The sequence below is a fragment of the Phyllopteryx taeniolatus genome, chromosome 20 (assembly GCF_024500385.1).
Source record: "Phyllopteryx taeniolatus isolate TA_2022b chromosome 20, UOR_Ptae_1.2, whole genome shotgun sequence".
Lineage (NCBI taxonomy): Eukaryota > Metazoa > Chordata > Actinopteri > Syngnathiformes > Syngnathidae > Phyllopteryx > Phyllopteryx taeniolatus.
In genome coordinates this window covers 14522706-14542808 of record NC_084521.1, presented here as the reverse complement: position 1 = coordinate 14542808, position 20103 = coordinate 14522706, and the positions used below count along the sequence as shown (strand labels likewise).

At 41.1% G+C, this 20103-nt stretch overlaps 1 protein-coding gene across 8 annotated transcripts in view; it reads right to left on the bottom strand.

The window, feature by feature from the left end:
* The window catches only part of LOC133470364 (paramyosin-like), a 127561-nt gene that overhangs the window by 64400 nt on the left and 43058 nt on the right, over window positions 1–20103 (bottom strand). For all 8 annotated transcript variants that reach the window (XM_061758682.1, XM_061758676.1, XM_061758678.1 and 5 more), the window contains 2 exons: window positions 2344–2511; window positions 183–362 (listed from right to left, as the gene is read on the bottom strand). In XM_061758682.1, the coding sequence (XP_061614666.1) occupies window positions 183–362; window positions 2344–2511 (348 nt within the window). The remainder of the gene's footprint in view (window positions 1–182; window positions 363–2343; window positions 2512–20103) is intronic.

Below are 20103 nucleotides of genomic sequence, written 5' to 3'. Positions count from 1 at the left end.
CATTGTCAACGCCGTGGTCCATCCTCCAGTGAATACATAAAACCTTGTGAACGACGACTTCCTTGTCAATAATACATGGCCAAAATTGGCAATGTCAACCCTTGTCTTGCTTAACTGTTTCAATTAAATGACAGTTACAAGTTACACAAGCAAGGCCTATAGCATTTGAATACAAGAATTACCTTCTTTTCAGTGGTGCAATGCACACTAGTGAGTTCCTGCTGCAGACACTCTACCGCTTTGCTGGCTCGCTCAGACTGTTCCTGGATCTGCAGCCTCGTCTGTCTCCGAGCATCCAGACTGACACGGGCCCGATCCAGGGTCGCGCGAACATCGCTCAACGTGCACTCCCTTGTCTGTAACTGAGGGTAGCAACAGATAAAGACAGGCATCTGAAGAATATGTTCACTCTGCTAAGTTGTATGCTTTTGAAGCGTTTCTAAAAAGCTCAGAGTGCAGCTGGCAGTCAGCCGGAGAGTGATCCAAACAAGGAGAGGCACACAATGAGGTACGGAACCGTTACAGCTACAAGAGGACAGAGATGAAAGTAACAATTTAGGCATGCTTGGCGCAGCTCTGTCTGCTCTAGCAGAGAAAAGAAAGATCATAAAAGCATTGTGTCAGGCCGGGCAACCCAACAGTTTCTGCTGTGACTGTGGACCAATAAAAGTGCAAGTCAACAAATCATAAAGTTGTAGGGTATAAATGTACTGCTTCTCAAACTTTGGGACGAGATTTGGGGGAGGGATTTTTTATTTTTTTTTTCCCCAACTGTCTTCCCATTAGACAACAGAAACAATTGGATTGAATTAACTCTTGTCTATGGAAAACCACAGGTCTGAATGTAATGTCTCCCAATTAACATCTTTAGCATGTGTGTTCAAGTTATATACTGTACATGCCAGACATTATCGGTGCATCTAGAAATAGAAAACAGCGCCATAATTCAATCTGGATTCACTAGTTGAAAGACGAATAACCATCTTAGTCTATATATAGAGAAAGGTTCAATTCTCTATCTACACTGATATCTGCCATCATTCAAAATCATCAGTCATCACTCTTGGCACTAAAAAAAAAATAAAATAAAATAAAATAAAAAAAAATAAAAAAATAAACTCACACTGTATCCAACTGGCTCCTTTCCAATTAAGTGCAACATATTCATAAACTAATTTAGTAGGAAACTGGACAAAAACCTGACTATTCTCCAACTTTACTGTGCCGGCATTAACTTTATTTAACTTAATCAGACAGTCGATTAACTCATATTTTCAGTCAATGCAATTATTTTTAAAAAGTACTAATTCCAGTCTGTGCATGAGATTTTCCAGGGATTTACAGCCTAGACAAAAAAATGCGGAAAAATATATCTCTAAAAAAACTTGAGTTTGAGCATGACAGCAGTTCAATCTCAAGTCATGCATGAAGGCGTAACACAAGTTAATGTGTTACTAAATTATTTGTCAAAAATAATCTACCTCCATTGTATTAGCAGTCTTTGTTAATATCTAACTAGTGTACCTAACCGGCCAGTACAGTATACTGTTAACCGTGTGCCAACCCACTTGGGAAATGTTGTGAGCTAAGCTACAAATAATTCGACATCAAGCTTCACTGAGCGACATATAGAAGCTACGCTACAACAAAATGACAAAAGTAGCTAAACTTCATCAAAGCTACTACAGTTAGGCGGCACCACAAAGTGCAAACTCTCCTTTAAGTTGCATGGCATTCACGCATGTAAACATTGGTAACATGATTGATCAATGTAAGTGTACAGTAAATGGTTTGGATATTAGTCTAAAAAAAATACCTGGAGGGACCAGAATAGGTAGAAGAAATATTTTTGGGGAAGGCAGAGGAAAGGAAAAGGAGAGCGCTAAAATTGCAAAGGCCATTCCATTTATCATGCGTATGATGACTCTTTAATGTTCCCATTCATTACTTTTGGTTCTCCAAGGGATGAGGGCCACAGTGGACCAAAACAAAAAGGTAAGTATGAGGCGAGACACACTCATTTTGGTGAGGAAAATAAATTACAAAAGAAAGAAACAAATCTATTTTATGCTTCAGTGACAGAGCCTGATTTCTTATAGTACAACTAGCATAGCCTCTGTGGAGCTAAGATGGCGGCAAAGAGTTATTAAATATGGTGAGAGGGGGACAAGGGAAAGCTGGAGAAGGAGGAGGAGGGGCAGGAGAAGGGATGATTAACTGTGAAGGAAGTAAAAAAATAAGAATTCCCAGATGCACCTGACTGGATTTGATTTAGATAATGTCGTCTGAATCTGTTCCTTATTTAAGGGCAGCCTAACTTCTCTTTGTGTGTTTGTTACCTACTTGGCTCTGCAGTGCCGCCAGGCTGTCTTTAAGATGCGCATTGTCTTCCAGCAGCTGTTGTGTGTGTTTCTCCCTCAGTGCCAAGATTCTTCTCAGCGAGTCCTGCGTGGCCTGTAAAGACACCGTGGTCTCATCCAGCTGCTTCACGTTTGCGTCGCTCCTTTTAAGCTAAAACGAAATCAGAAGAGTGGATGAGGGGCCGTCAGGGACAAAATTCAGGATTAGCCCTCACATGCAGCACGTAGCTGAAATGCTCTCATACACACTACTCAAACACTCACAACTGGAATGCTCTCATACATTATATTTTTGAGGGCCTTTCAATATATGTTATCTGAAAGGCTTTTAGTTGTGTGTGAGACAGCGCTACACCTGTGTGTGCACAAGCTTTTCACTTCCAATATAAGTAGCATTTCAATTGTTTGCATAAGAGGTTTCAAACTAAACTGTGCCCTCCATTCTGACACCTCTTCATCAGCAGTAGCTCACCTCACTTACTGTACGTCTGCCAAGTAGCTTAACTGAAGCCGCAGAGTTACTTCACAATATACTCGTGTCAGTGGAGATCATCTAAACCGTAACAAATGGGACAAAAATCGGTGCAAACAAATTAAAAGTTTAAGCGTACATTTGGTGTACATGGTCTCATGACAGGAGCTTCAGGTTTATAGTGTGCTGCCGGGCTGCCGTGTTGGGTTGGGAAAGAGCGATGGGATGCAGTTATCAAGCATGTCCGCACTCGGAGTTGAAATGGTCGCCTACTGTTCGACTGTTGACCCATTTGAAAAGGTTCTGTTGGTCACTGCTGATGCAAGTAGATTGTGATGTAACGTTGCTGCTTTAGTTAAGATACTTGCAGGCTGTTAGGCAGACATGAGTGAGGTAAACTACCGCCAATGAAGAGGTGTCAGAATCAAACGCATGTTTTAGTTTGAAAAACTGGAAGGGCTTCCATTTTAACTGAAATCCTCTTACACACACAACTGAAACACTCTTATACACACAAATGAAATGTTCTTGCATATACAGGTGAAACGCTGTCACACACATAACTGGAATCCAGTCACACACAATGGAAGCTCTTTCACACATGATGAAATTCACTCATTTAAACTGTACTGAAATGTGCTCATACTGAAATATACATTTCAGTAGTGTGTATGATAATGTTTTAGTGCTGAAAAGCCAAACACAATCAGTAGTGTGAGCTAAAAATTGTAAGTTTGTGGCAGTGTTTCAGGTGTTGGTGTGAGAGCATTCAGTAGTGCATGTGAGTGGGAAAAAAAAGATGTAGTAGTAGTAGTGTGTGAGTGCATTTGAGTTGTGTGAGCAAAAAAAAAAAAAAAAAAAAAAATCCAGTAGTGTATATGTGTTTGACATCGTTTCAGTAGTATGAATGAGAGTGTTTATTTAGTGTGTATGAGACCATTTAGGTAGTGTGCATAAGAGCATTTCAATAATGTGTGAGAGAATGTTTCAGTAGTGTATGTGAGAGCTTTTCAGTCGTGCGTAAAAGGGTTTTTCAGTTGTGTGTGTGTAAGAGGTCATCCTGACTTATGTCCCTGATGGCCCCTCGTAACAGCGTTACATATTTTGGTTAACGCTATGTATGAAGCCCAAAGAAAGAAAGATCACATTTGTTTATAATTGCATAAGACTATCAAAATAAGACATATTTAACTGCTCCCTTGGCTTTCTTCAAATTATTTTGTTTGGATTTACTATCGCGCATGCATCTCAAAGTAGTTTCATTAGTATCTTATGTGCACAATGCTATTCACAGAAGCGTCAAACAAATAGCGAGAGAAGCGAGAAACGTTATCTGGCTAAGACTACTGAAAAATAAAACATCCCATTCTTGAATCCTAAAAGAAACAATAAAACCATCGCCATGTGATACGGCATGTATTGCCTGTCATTATCGAGGCATGATTGGCGGAAAGAGACTAACACTGGCAAGGAAGCAGAGGGAGGCTGAACTCCTCACCCCGTCCGTGCATGCGCATGTGTGGGCCTGTGGTTCAGAACCTCCTGCCAAAACCAAAGCCCCTATTCATTAGTTCTGTGTTAAATGGGCTCTGTGTTAGATTAGCGGGGAGCCACTGCAGACAGTCAAGACACACATACAAACACATTTACATATGCACAACATGTACATACACACTTTTATGTGCATGCGCATAGCCAAATAAAGTGATAGAACACATGGAGCTATCTATGGCAGCACAAACGTGTGGGTAAGTGATGCGTCCTTCTTAACGATGTGTGTCGTGCAACTTCTTGTTATCAGATCTAATGGCAGAATGTAGTTCTAGACTTGTGTCTTAGCTCTGACCCAGCCCATCCATACCTCCATCAGAACTATCTCCATTCAGTACATACTATACATGCTATGTATACAGTATATCATCATCCAACATGTTCTAACACTGAGCTAATGGTCTTTTATGCAGTTAACTCATCTACTGTGTGGCTAATGGGTGGTAACATTATTAGAAATGAGGCAGTAGATGATACAAGGCTGAATTAAATGGACTCATCACCGTGTTCCAACCAATTTTAGTTTGACTACTGGGAAATAAAATGTGTTGTATGACAGTAAAGTGTGAATTTCATTGCAGTACTTTTTTATCAAACCCAATAAAAGTTATGTACAGGGATACTAATTTGTAATTCTTTATATTGATATATCTGAATATACAGCGGCTGAAATAAGTATTTATCACGTCAACATTTTTCTCACTCAATATAATTCCAAAGGTGCTATTGACATGAACTTTTCACCAGATGTTGGGAACAACCCAAGTAATCCATACATACAAATAAAGTAGACCAAATAAGATCAGAAAATAAGTTGTGTGTAATAATGTGAAATGCCACAGGGAAAAAGTATTGAACACATGAAGAAAGGGAGGTGAAAAAAGGCATGGAAAGCCAAGACAACACCTAAAACCTATCAATAATCAAACAGCAATCCAGCCACTTGTCAGTGCAAATGAATATCAGCTGGTTCAGTCCTAATTGATGGCTTGCAAAAAGGTCTCATTGCCAAGGTGTGAGTCAAGACACATCTCATGATGGGTGAGAGCAAAAAACTGTCTCAAGACCATCGCAAAATAATTGTTGGGGCCATAATACGCAAATGGAAAGCCAATCATACCACCATAGATTTGCCTCGATCAGGTGCTCCTCGCAAAATTTCTGATAGAGGAGCGCAGAAGAGTTGTCCAAGAGCCAAGCTGTGCAGAGCTTCAAAAAGACCTGGAATTAGCAGGTACTGTTGTCACAAGGAAAACAGTGAGTAATGCACTCCGCCGCCAAGGTCCTGTATGCACGCTCACTACGTAAGACCCCATTGCTGGAAAAAAAAAAAAGCATGTCAAAGCTTATTAAAAGTTTGCTGAACAAGATTTGGACAAGCCAGTTAAATACTGGGAGGATATAGTCTGGTCTGATGTGAGCAAAATTTAATTCTTTGGATGCCATAATGCACACTACGTTTGGAGGAGAAATGGCACGATACATCACCCTAAAAACACCATACCAACAGTGAAGTTCGGAGGTGGGAACATGATGGAGTGGGGCTGCGTTTTCAGCAAATCGTCACATTATTGAAGGAAGGATGAATGGGCAAATGTACAGAGACATTCTGGACAAAAATTTGTTGCCATTTACGAGGATGATGAAAACGAAATGAGGGTGGACATATCTGCAGGATAATGATCCAAAACATACTGCCAAGGAAACTCTCAATTGTTTTCGAAGACAAAAAAATAAAACTGCAAGAATGGCCCAGCCAATTACCTGACTTGTATCCAATTGAAAATCTATGTAAAAAACTGAAACTCAACCTCCATAAAAGAAGGCCATGGAACCTTCAAAATTTGAAGGCTGCTTGTGTGGAAGAATGTGCCAAAATCACACCAGAGCAATGCATGCAACTAGTTTCTCCATACAGGAGGCATTTTTAACCTGTCTTTGCAAAATAAGGCTTTTGTACAAAGTATTAAATAAATACCAGTTGGTCAAGTCGATACTTTTTCCCTGTGTCATATCACAGTATTACACACAATTTCTGAGCTTATTTGTTCAAATTTCTTTGTATGGATGGATTACAGTGGGTACGGAAAGTTTTCAGACTCCCTTAAATTTTTCACTCTCAGCCATTTGTTAAAATCATTTAAGTTCATTTTTTTCCTCATTAATATACACACAGCACCCCATATTGACAGGAAAAAAACTGAATTGTTGAAATTTTTGCTGATTTATTAAAAAAGAAAAATATCACACAGCCATAAGTATTCAGACCCTTTGCTGTGACACTCATATATTTAACTCGGGTGCTGTCTATTTCTTCTGATCATCCTTAAAATGGTTCGACACCTTCATTGGAGTCCAGCTGTGTTTGATTATACTGATTGAACTTGATTAGGAAAGCCACACCCTTGTCTATATCAGACCTTACAGCTCACAGTGCATGTCAGAGCAAATGAGAATCATGAGGTCAAAGGAACTGCCTGAAGAGCTCAGAGACAGAATTGTGGCAAGGCACAGATCTGGCCAAGGTTACAAAAAAATAATTCTGCTGCACTTAAGGTTCCTAAGAGCACAGTGGCCTCCATAATCCTGAAATGGAAGACATTTGGGACGATCAGAACCCTTCCTAGAGCTGGCTGTCCGGCCGAACTGAGCTATCGGGGGAGAAGAGCCTAGGTGAGACAGGTAAAGAAGAACCCAAAGATCGCTGTGGCTGAGCTCCAGAGATGCAGTTGGGAGATGGAAGAAAGTTCTAGAAAGTCAACCATCACTGCAGCCTTCCACCAGTCGGGGTTTTATGGCAGAGTGGCCCAACGGAAGCCTCTCCTCAGTGCAAGACACATGAAAGCCTGCATGGAGTTTGCTAAAAAAAAAAAAAAAACACCTGCAGGACTCAAAGATGGTGAGAAATAAGATTATCTATTCTGATGAGACCAAGATAGAAATTGTTGGCCTTAATTCTAAGTGGCATGTGTGGAGAAAACCAGGCACTGCTCATCACCTGTCCAATACAGTCCCAACAGTGAAGCATGGTGGTGGCAGCATCATGCTGTGGGGGTGTTTTTCAGCTGCAGGGACAGGACCACTGGTTGCAATCGAAGGAAAGATGAATGCGGCCAAGTACAGGGATATCCTGGACAAAAACCTTATCCGGAGTGCTGAGAACCTCAGACTGGGCCGAAAGTTCACCTTCAAAAAAAGACAATGACCCTAAGCACACAGCTAAAATACCGAAGGAGTGGCTTCAGAACAACTCTGTGACTGTTTTTGAATGGCCCAGACAGAGCCCTGACTTAAACCCAATTGAGCATCTCTGGAGAGGCCTGAAAATGGCTACCCACCAACGTTCACCATCCAACCTGACAGAACTAGAGAGGACCTGCAAGGAGCAATGGGAGATGATCCCCAAATCCAGGTGTGAAAAACTCATTCCCAAAAAGACTCATGGCTGTACAAGCTCACAAGGGTGCTTCTACTAAATACTGAGTAAAGGCTATGAATACTTATGCTGTGTGATATTTCAGTTTTTGTTTTTTAATAAATCTGCATACATTTTAACAATTAAATTTTTTTCCTGTCAATATGGGGTGCTGTGTGTACATTAATGTGGAAAAAAATTTACTTAAATGATATTAGCAAATGGCTGCAGTATAACAAAGAGTGAAAAATTTAAGGGGGTCTGAAAACTTTCCGTAGCCACTGTACTTGCGTTGTTCCCAACATCTGGTGAAACTTTCATTGTCAATAGTACCTTTGGAATTATATTTAATGAGAATAATTGTGCCGTGTTAAATACGTATTTCAGCCGCTGTACCTTCTGTGTCTATACTGTTAGTGAAAGGTTTTCAGATTTAAAAAAAAATAATACAAACAAGTGCATTAGTGCAAGTTAGCAATGGCTTTTGGATATGAAAGATCATTAGTTCATAATATATAAATAACTTATACAACAGATATTATATTCTAGATTATAATACTGTATTAATTGACTCGATAGGCTTGGCCATTTGACACAGAATAGAAAAATCTTTACTGCTGGAGTTGTAACTTGTAAGCTTCCTCAGCCATCTTTTGTCTGACAGTTGCAATATCAATAATGTACTGTATCTTGAGCATGAGCAACAGTTCTTGAAATTTCAAAAACAATTGAGAACGAAGGCTGTTAGAGCAAAAATGACTCGTAGCAATGTTACCTCATTGTGCTGCAGTACATCAGGCAAAAAAGGCTAAGTAGAGCATTGTTAAAATACAATGTCTTCACAGCACTGACTTTGAGAACTGGTTGGTTATGGTTATGGTAAATGGTTATATAATTGTTATATCTCAAAAGCCTCAATTGGACATGATTAAAAGTTCCCATGTGGGTTGTGGGAAAGCTTAATTCTCCATTGGAGGAGTCGTGGACCTTAGCAGGAAGTCTGGAAGAAAGAATACCAGATTTGTGATTTTATTTCCTAGGAGTACTTAAGCCTTGGACTTTCCTATTAGCAGAACCCCCCTTTGAGAGAGAAAGCCCAATCTGATCAAGTCTCATTACTTTTGCAATCAAAGTTCCCCTGCAGGGATCCCCCCCACCCCCCTTGCACTCTCCCACACCCATCTTTACTCTTTCACCCATCTCCCTCCTTTTATTCTCTCCTCCTTGATCATTTTTCCCCCCCCACAAAGGAGGGAACAGCTTTCACAAATCCTTGATTGGCCAAAGTCTATATTCCATCAAGGATTCTGAATAGAAATGGAACATTTGAGGACAAAGGAACAAGGGTGAGATGAGAAAGGACTGAGAGAAGGAAAGACAGTTTTGGGTGCAAAGAGAGGGAGCGAGTGAGCGAGAAAGAGAGAGAGAGGGTGGTTAATATAATTGAATTAAAAAGATGGAGCGGGGCCATTTCTAAGCAGGTGGGAGTACGAAGTGAGAAAGAGCAGGCGGGATATTAACTTCTAATAAAAGACAGATTAGAAAGTGGCAGGGACGACTGCTCTGTCAACCTACCTACCTGTCTACCTCTGTCTCTGGGCGGCTGTGGCTCAGTAGGTAGAGCGGGTCGTCCAGCGAACGACGGGTCGCTGGTCCGAGTCCCGGCTCAGACTGTCTGCATGTCAGAGTGTCCTTGGACAAGAAACTGAACCCAAATTTGCTCCAAGTGGGCCTGGCAGCGCCTTGCATGGCAGCAGTCGCCCATTGGTGTATGAATGCGTGTGTGAATGGGTGACTGTGAGGCTTTGTAAAGCGCTTTGGGTGATAGTGTAGGTGAAACGAAATACAAGTGCAGTCCATTTAACATTTACCTGTGGGCGCGATGGCACCCACGTAACCTCTCAGTGCAATATGCACACTGACACTGGCCGCCATACTGTAAAGAGAGGAAACTCAACGCTCAACATTACAAGCATGCATGCACCTGTATGCGAATAGACAGCATTTATGAAAGAATATGTGACATTTTAGGACAGACGCACACACACACAGAGACACACGCGCGCGCACACACACACACACACACACACAAAGAGTCTGGCAGGAGGGCCTTATCTATCAGCCCTCATTCAAGGATCCCAGTCATCAGATAATGAGGAAGCAGCGCTTTGAGGGACGGCTGCTGTTCAGACAATTAATTAACTAATTGCGCTAACAAGCTCATTTAACGACTCTTTTTTTTTTTTTTTTTGGCAGCCTGTGTGAGTACATTAATGAGGCTAATTCAATTAAGCAGGTGCAGATTTAACAGCTGCGTCCGACACAAAGAGAGAACCATCTTACAGGTGTTTCAGGCCTACATGTTCCATTGACTCTGATGTCTATCTCGGGAAAACCTTGTCATTTGACCCACAGCGTAATGATATGCACATCAAGTGGGGGTGCTTTTGTTTGGAGAGTGTGTATTTGTGTGAGTGCATCAATGGGCCCGTGCACCTTGAAGTACAGCTCAATAGGCTTCACAGGCATTAGAGGACTAGCGTTAAAAACACAGTGAAATTATGTTCATCAGTTCAAACATTAAAAGGAAAATATCTTGCCAAACCAACTTTTTCTAGTATTTGGGATGTACTGGTAATTCTGTCTCTTTGGTTCCTCAGTAAACATGTGAAATATGAATTAAAATCGTCCATGCATTCCAGAGTTCCAGACATTTTTCTGCTGAGAGGCCTGAAAACAGGTCATTCAAATTCCTTGACCTTATCTACGTCACTAGTGAAGATCTCCGCCTACCTCTTCGATTCAGCGCTGTCAACATAACAAACACGTGCTCTCACAAGGGAGTCTTCTACACGGAGCGTGTATCCAGGATCTTGTTCTTTCGGTCACAACCCACAGCTCGTGACCACAGGTGAGGGTAGGAACATAGATCGGCCGGTAAATTGAGAGCTTCGCCTTTCGGCTTAGCTCCTTCGTTACCACAACGGACCGATACAAAGTCCGCATCAGTGCAGACATGGCACCGATCCGCCTGTCGAGCTCACGTTCCATTCTTCCCTCACTCGTGAACAAGACCCCAAGATACTTGAACTCCTCCAACTGGGGCAGGATCTCATCCCTGAACTGGAGAAGGCACTCCACCATTTTCTGACTGAGGACCATGGTCTCAGATTTGGAGGTGCTGATTTTCAACCCACCCGCTTCACACTTGGCTGCGAACCGCTCCAGTGAGAGTTGGAGATCATGGCTTGATGAAGCCAACCGAACCACATCATCTGCAAAAAGCAGAGATTCAATACTGAAGCCACCAAATCGGACCCGCTTTAAGCTTCGGCTGCGCCTAGAAATTCTGTCCATAAAAGTTATGAACAAGATCAGTGACAAAGGGCAGCCTTAGCGGAGCCCAACCCTAAATAGTGAAAATATGGGACCTTTAATATTAGTCAAGCTTCACAATACGTCTGCCTTGTCTTATATACTGAATAATATAATAGGCATCCAGCCATCGATTTTCTATATTGCATGTCCTCATTAAGGTAGTCGGTGAGCTGGAGCCCATCCCAGCTGACTTTGGGCAATTGGAGGTCGACACCCTGGACTGATCATCAGTCAATTGCACTGCATATATAGACAAACAACCACTCACACGTTTACACCTATGGGTAATTTATGGGACTGGCTACAGCTCACCCGCGACTCTAATGAGGGTAAGGAGCAGTCCGATAGAAAATGGATGCATAGATTAAAAAAAGAATGTTCTTCTGAACTTGTTGTTTTAGTAATTAATAACTGTGCATTTTAAATAGGTAGTCATGTAGTCAGTTGTGTTTTTGTTCGTATTACTTTTCCATTCATTCTTTATTTGTTTAACATCAGACTTCCCTGTTCTTCATGAAGCTGACATGTTGTTCTATCATCAAGTCATATGTTGTATTTTAAGTCAGGACAAAAATACAATGATAAACTACAATATTATTGTTTTGGAACACGTAATACTTCATTAAGTAGATTATGTTGTCATATGCTTTGTAGACATAGTGATAGCTGACCTTGCAGGAAGGCGTGAAGCCTGTGTGTGTGTGTGTGTATGTGCGCAGACGCGCATTGAGTTTGCTTTGTTGTGGCAGCTGTTACAGAAGCAAGTGCCTCGCCTGGCTGACTAAAGCACCAAGCTCAGTGGTTAACTAAACTCCCATGGAGATGATACCGCTGATTAATTTCCTCATATTTATCGCCCTCACACCTGCCCCCTGTCCATAAAGTTGGTCTTCTTTCCTTGCCTTCCCCTTGCGCCTTCAGCTACTGCTGCATATTAAATCAGTTTTTAATTTCTAGAGACATAGTTCCATTTTTCTCACAGCGGTGACACGCTAGTGCGGCCTACATGTAAAGGGAAGATGATCTTGCTTATTGTTATTGTCATATTTTTCTTATTTATTTGCTGCCTGTGTGTGTGTCCAACTGGATACTATACAAGACTAGGTTATTATCAGCACACGTGGGACTTAAAACAATAGAAAAATATGCTCATGTCTGTGTTTTCTAATATAATTTCCCTCACAGGATGAATGCAGTATCTATCTATCTATCTATCTATCTATCTACTGTATCTATCTATCTTTTGGAGCTAGATCGTTGCCTACGGGGTTATCCCTGTGGTCTTCTGTCCATATGTGGAAGGTGTTTTTTTGTAAACTAACAAGAGTAAAGGCATAGTCAAATTTAGTTTTGAAACTGAATAATGTAATTCATACAACAACAAAGACAAATGAGTTTTGTTGTCACGTGACGCTATCGGTGACAAGTGGATGATGATTGAACACGAGACAGAGACCTGCAGACACACACACACACACAAACACACTCTGGCTTACTTCTTATGGCTTAAAAATTGAAATTGAAATCACATTATATGCACCCAAGTTAACCTCTTGCTACTCAATCACAAGGCTTTGTCCTGCATCCAGACATGAAACAATAACAGCTGTAGATGAGTTTTTGCACAGCTTCCTTATCCTACTGACATTAACGACATGACCATTTTCTCATCCAAGAAGATGGAGAGACAGAAAGTGATTTGGATTAAAAACACAAGGTAAAAGGAAGGTCAATTTGTTACATATAGGGTAAAAGGCTAACCCAATCAGTTAACTTTTGTTTTGCAAAGATGTGGATCTAATGGCATTAGAGCTACACTATGTGTGAAGTAAAAGGGTACATGGTTCAATGCACATATGCATGTTTGAGATCGATTGGTTCCCATTACAAGGTTCCCATTCCATAAGATGTTATCAGTAAGTTTCATGAAAAAGTGGTGTTATTACACTTTAGGACCCCTATGCTTTTAATACTTATAACCAGATTGAAATACGCGTTAGATTAGATTAATCAATAATGTCCACTGCGCTTGCCCGCACACACACCCACACACACATCTGCAAGCAAGCATTTACATGCATGGATGGCGTGATGGTGCCGAAACAAAGGGATATTAGTAATGTGTGGCTTCCGTATCCAGGGTGCATAAGGGCCATTGATGGCCCCTATTGATGGACACTGGCCTTAAGCCATCACTCAATTTATGGACCTTTAATTGGAGACAGCATAAAACGATAAACCAAGAAACATGCATGACTGAACAGCCCGATGTAAACCATTAATCATAGTGCAGGCAAAGACAAGCGACCACCACATGTACAGGGCGACACACATACACACACACACGCACGCATACTGCCCTTATACCTTGCCTTTGTGTGCACATTTGAACTCTCTCACACATACCGAGCGTGGCAGAGACAAGTGTCCTAGTCACATAATTCTCATGATAGATGACCCATTTAACTTTGATTTCTGAGAGAAATGAGCTCACCAGTGATAAACTTAATGCAAACACACATACACTCGTATGAACTAGCGATGTGCACTTAGTATTCAAACAAAAGCTTGCATTGTAAAATCAGTTGCTTTTCCCCGCTCACTGGAAACACACTCATTTGCATGTGAAGGGATAGAATTACACGATGATCTGTGATGTAAGCAATCAGAAGTGAAGTAATCCATCAGTGGGTGCATATACTGTAGTACACAATTCCTATAACTTTCAAAACCTGCACAAGTACTGTATTTTCTTGTGTATAATGCACATTTTTTCCCCCCAAGAAATTGTCAAAAGTCAAAAGTGCGCATTATACATAGGTATAGGGGAAAATGGGGGGGGAAAAACTTTCACATATTATAAATCTATGCCGCCATCTAGAGGTTATGAAAAAGCTATACACTTTCATTCCAATGTCACCGCCACCTAGAGGTTATGAGAAAGGTGCACACTTTCATTCTAATATGCCGCCACCTAGAGGTTATGAAAAAGGTGTAGCCTACACTTTCATTCCAATATAACAAGGGTATGTATGACGGCATATACTGTATGTAACAGTTGTGCTCATAAGTTTACATACCCTGACAGAATTTGTGAATAATTTTTTATTTTTTTTTTAATATGACTGAACAACAACCATCATTCGTTTCGTTATGGTTATGTTTTGTTTAATGATAATGCTTTTCTGAAATGCTTGACAGTTTAATTTGAATCCCATTAAAATAAAATTAAACGTGTTTTGCCTAGCCCTTCATGTTTTCTTTAAAAATTGTATTCATCTTACAAATTCTGCCTGGGTAATCAAACATATGAACACAACTGTGTGTCTTCTCATTTACTAAATAAAAGGCTGTGAATTTCAGAATAAGAGCAAGTAAATGAAAAAAAGTATTACATGTTCAAATAAAGTGCTTAACTTCAGAATAATTCTTTGAAAAAAATACTTTGTTTTGATCACATGGATAGAAGCAAAATCATGCATTGTAAAAATGCATTATACATAGGTAGAAGGGTTTTCCAGAATTTTGAGGCCAACTTTGGGATGTGCACATTATACACGAGAAATTACGGTAAATTAGCAGCATAAGCAGTCTGCATTGGGATGGAACTAATAGGGTTGTCTTCTATTTCAGTCCATTTAGGTACAAGCTATACTATTGAGACCCACAATTTTTCCTTTTTGGTTCTTTGACAGTACCCAAAAATGTACACCTAGGTTCCCAAGACGAACAAGCCAAGACCACAACAATAGCACCCTACCTCCAATTGCAAGCCACTGTATTTATTTCCTACAGGCTCACTGTTGTGATGATGGTTTTTTCTGAGAGTGCGTTACTTGTCTGGTGATGTCAACTATATCTAAACAAAGAAAATGGGCAGGATGAAGAAATCAATGTTAATTAAAATTTTCTAACACAGTGGAGATGACTCCCCAAAACCATTTATTCTAAGTCCTGGACTTTTTTCAAAAGAATTTAAGACAAAGCTATACAAAACCCTATATGTAACAATTTGTCTCAACGGGGTCCAACATTAATGGTGGCCCGATGACCCTGGGCCAGTACACCTCTGTGTCAGGCCATAGCGTACCTATTGACTCTGGCCCACTCGTGCCAGTACAAATTTCTAAGTCACCAAAGAAATTTTGCCCACTGAAAACGTGCTAAAAGTGCATTTTCGGACCGAAATACTTAATTCCACGCTCAAGACAGAATGTTGTGATAATGAAAGGAAAAACTGCGACGCGCTTGGCTGGATAAGTGGGCACAAATGGAAGTTAGCCTCAAGTTGAGAGCCAAAACTAACGAAGCTAACGCCGGCAGTGGGACCACGGAATGGCGGCAAGGAACAAGGGCAGTGACACAAAGTGAAGCTTCAGCATGTTATTATGTCTAATAATGAGCGGACAATAACTGGGTGCTAACGAGAACTTTATTCATCATAAAAGTAAGAAAACGTGCACCGACACCGATATTTAATGGCACCGTGTCGTTGCAGTGACACTTGTCGGAATATGGCATACGGTCGGCGTGTGTAAATTGTATACAGATATTTTATACTATAACGTGTTTATTTATCTCTATGGTGTAAATAGCCAAAAATGTCTTCACATGAAAATTATTTCTTTGAAGCATTATTACTCATTTGTGCAATTACACTGCCTTGATTTTAGTGAGGTTAGTACAGTCATAGGCATGAATGCAATTGTACGAATAACTTCTCAAATGGGATCAAAAAATATAAAATTTTAATATGAAATAATCACTAAAACTTTACTTATTATACCATGACTATGCAGGTTCTGGCAGGGCCACCACAACTTGGCTCATTGTGGTCCGACATGTCCACGGCTCAAAAGGGCTAAACATCGGATCCTGCTCAATGACATCCTACAGGAACGCACCCTAATCACGGTGCATGAGCAATATATACGTCATCAAGTGGAGAAAATAAGGCGGAAGAGTGACATTACCAAAAACTGGAGGTTCCTCCAAAATTGATCAAAAGAAGAGAAGAAAACTGGTCAGGGAGGCTGCCAAGAGGCCGAGAGCAACACTGAACACTGGGCTGCAGATATTTACTATAGTACTGGCAGTTTAGTACATTCTGACAACAATCTCCCGTCTTCTTCATACAGTATGTCTGGGCTATGGGGTAGGTTGGCAAGATGGAGAAGCCTTTCAAAAACAGTTGAAATCTCCTAAGCACCCTTACAAAAATGTGTTATATAGCAAACTACGGCAGCAGGCCGAGCGTGTCAACAATTTTCAAAACATTCAATTGTTAATCGCATGAAAATTACAGCCGGCACGATAGACGACTGCCTCACAGTTCTGAGGACCGGGGTTCAAATCCGGCCCCGCCTGTGTGGAGTTTGCATGTTCTCCCCGTGGCTGCGTGGGTTTTCTCCGGGCACTCCGTTTTCCTCCCACATCCTAGTGAGGATAAGCGGTAAAGAAAATGGATGGATGAATGGATGAAAATTAGAGTATCAACTAATTACAGCACCATTCGCACAAAATCCTATTAAATTATTGTGAGAACAAGCTGAACTGACATGCAACCAGTTAAGAAAACACCAATTCCAGCATTTTGTGTCTGCCCCATTTTCTTAATCACTAAAGCAAGACAATGATTTTCATCCCAGCTTTTGGTCTGAGGTGCAATTCATTTTTGTCAACTCAAGTGATAATGTTGTAATTGCTTTTTTTTCCTATTTGGCTCCAGATTGAAAAACGTTAACGCCCCCTCCAACAGCCACTGTCCAGTGACATATGAGACGGTGTTGATATTTAGACAGATGGATGGAGCATTAACAGGATGAATACCTTTCAAACACACACAAACAAATAAAACAGACGCATACACACGTTCCACTGTGCAGTCGCAGCCCCCTCAGCGTGCCTCTGTCCTCACATGCTTGGCTTCCCCATCTAATTGTTGCCATTCGTCTGTGTGTGTGTGTGTGTGTGTGTGTGTGTGTGTGTCGGTATTCCGAGTTCTCATAATTTTACTTTGTGTTTTCGTGTATGTATTTCGTGTTTCTGTCTCTGTGCATTTACAAACAACTGTGGTGAAAAGAGATACAGAAAGTGGATAATCAGACAGACAGGTACGAAAGGGGTGTAAGAGAGTGAGGTATACACACACACACACACACACACAAAGCTGTCACAAGGCCATAGGCCATGTTATACCTGTCAGGATGCACCATGTACTCTGCTATGCCAAGAGGAATTAGTCTCGCATGATTTGGCAAAGTACTTTTTTACCCCTGCAAGAACATACTATTCTAAAGTTGCTATGCACAAACATATTTATACACAACCATCAAATCCCCTGACACAGTTTTGCTAGAGGGGTTTTCAGCCAATTCCACATGGAGGCCAAACAATGTGTGGATAATCTGAAATACCAATTAAACAGCAACAAAGCAAAGAAATACAACAACCATTTGGATGAAACCAAACCCTGCAGGTGACCGAACATACAGAGGCATGTAGGTACATCTCAATAAATTACAATAGTGTTAAAAGCTTAATTTAGTTCCCGGTTGGTATAGTTCAATTTAAAAAGTGAAACTCATAGAGATGCACTACAAACAGTGTAATATTAAATTTTTTGAAATATACAGTATATGTATAATTTTGATTATAGCTTACACCAAACAATAACCCCAATTCATAATCTCTAAAAACTAGAATATTACATAACAAACAATCAAGAAACAATACAAATTATGTTTTAATGTCCAAATAAGGGCAGGAATTTCCATCCATCCATCCATCCATTTTCCGAACCGCTTATCCTCAGTAGGTTCGCGGGCGTGCTGGAGCCTATCCCAACTAACTCTGGGTGAGAGGCAGGGTACACCCTGAACTTGTCGCCAGCCAATCGCAGGGCACATAGAAACAAACAACCATTGCCACTCACATTTACACCGACGGGCAATTTAGAGTCGCCAATTAACCTAGCATGCATGTTTTTGGGATGTGGGAGGAAACCGGAGTACCCGGAGAAAACCCACGCAGGCACGGGGAGAACATGCAAACTCGACACAGGCGGGGCCGGGATTTGAACCCAGGTCCTCAGAACAGTCAGGTAGATGTGCCAACCAGTCGTCCACCGTGCCACCTTTGTTGTTTGTATTTTTCAAATGTTTTAATTGTACAGCATGTTCTCTATCATTTAATAGTTTCTTCTGCCTAAATAGCTGCCACCAACAACGCTACTACATTCATTATACTATTTGAGAAGCAGTACTGTTGATAGTGGACCTGCAACAATACTGTATTGCGTATTATTATACTGCTCCAGCAATTGGTCCCACTATAATAATAATGTGCATTGTACTCTCACTCCTTTATTTTCTGTTTCTATCCTCCATCCTGGTCGAGGCAGATATGGCTCCCTGACCATATGAGGATTGTATTGTGGTCCTCAACCACCTCCAAATAAAAAATGTGTGCAGATAAGTAACTTCATAATTTTATTAGTTGTACAAAAAAAAAAAAAAAAAAAAAACATTTGGCTTGCCTGCACCTTGAACTTTGCTGGATTCTGTGTTCAACATCCAAATGTTTCAGCACAAAAACAGTGTAACAGTGCTTTGAGCCTGTCATAAAAACATTACATCAGACAAGAAGGGGGCCCAGTGCATTCTGGATGATGTAGCATTGTCTTCTTACTCTGTTTTCATGTACTATCCATCACCGCCCTTTTTCAATTTTCACAAGCAAACAAGTGGGACTGATTGCACTTTTTGGGGCCATCATGGAAATATGACTGCACTGATTAGTAACACTGATCATGGCCTGAGTAGCCAGATGCCATTTCTAAGAGAGGGTGGCTGCGTGTGTCACGTGTACGTGTGTGCTTGTCTGCGTTTGTGTGCGTGTGTGTGCGTACGTCCCACATGATAATTTGTCCGTTTATGTTGCAATGGGGGCTAAACAGATAAGCAATCCACAGCTCAATCCTTCATCCTGCTCTGATTATAAATCAGATGGAGCTCTCAGAAGCAATCAGCCGGAGCAATCTGCAGCCTGCACAGACACCTTATCAATCAGAAGGGACCATCACACTGTCACCAGAGGCACATGCACACACAAATACAAATGAAAGAAATATGCCCCCCGCCCAACACACCTGTATGAGACATACATGTTTGCATTTTTATACGAACCATGCAGCATTTTCCTTCCTTTTAAAAATTGTCTTTGTATTGTGACGCACAAGCACAATATTCAAAGTCCTGCTGAAAACAGTCGGACGGTCACCAAGCAGTACTGAGACGGGCGCATCACTTCTAATTACAGTGTGATATTAATAACAGAGGGGAATGTTAATCTTGGGGGTAAACAGTGAACCGCTTAAAGAAAACTTGGAAATAAATCAGATTATTTTAGAGAAATAAACTCTAAATGGGCGGATGAGGTAATGAGAAACCTGCCCCCAACCTCTTTTTCTCTCTGGCTAGCACTTCACACTTTCACCCAGTCTGCTGCAGCATTGAAAATAAATCCATCCATCCATTTTCTGAGCCGCTTCTCCTCACTGGGGTCGCGGGCGTGCTGGAGCCTATCCCAGCTATCATCGGGCAGGAGGCGGGGTACACCCTGAACTGGTTGCCAGCCAATCGCAGGGCACATACAAACAAACAACCATTCGCACTCACATTCACACCTACAGGCAATTTAGAGTTGTCAATTAACCTACCATGCATCTTTTTTGGGATGTGCCCGGAGAAAAGCCACACAGGCACGGGGAGAACATGCAAACTCCACACAGGCGGGGCCGGGAATTGAACCCGGGTCCTCAGAACTGTGAGGCAGATGCTCTAAGCAGTCGTCCACCGTGCCGCCGCATTGAAAATAAAAATAAAAAAAGTTTGCCATGTGAGAATTTATTAATGTGTAATGCAACC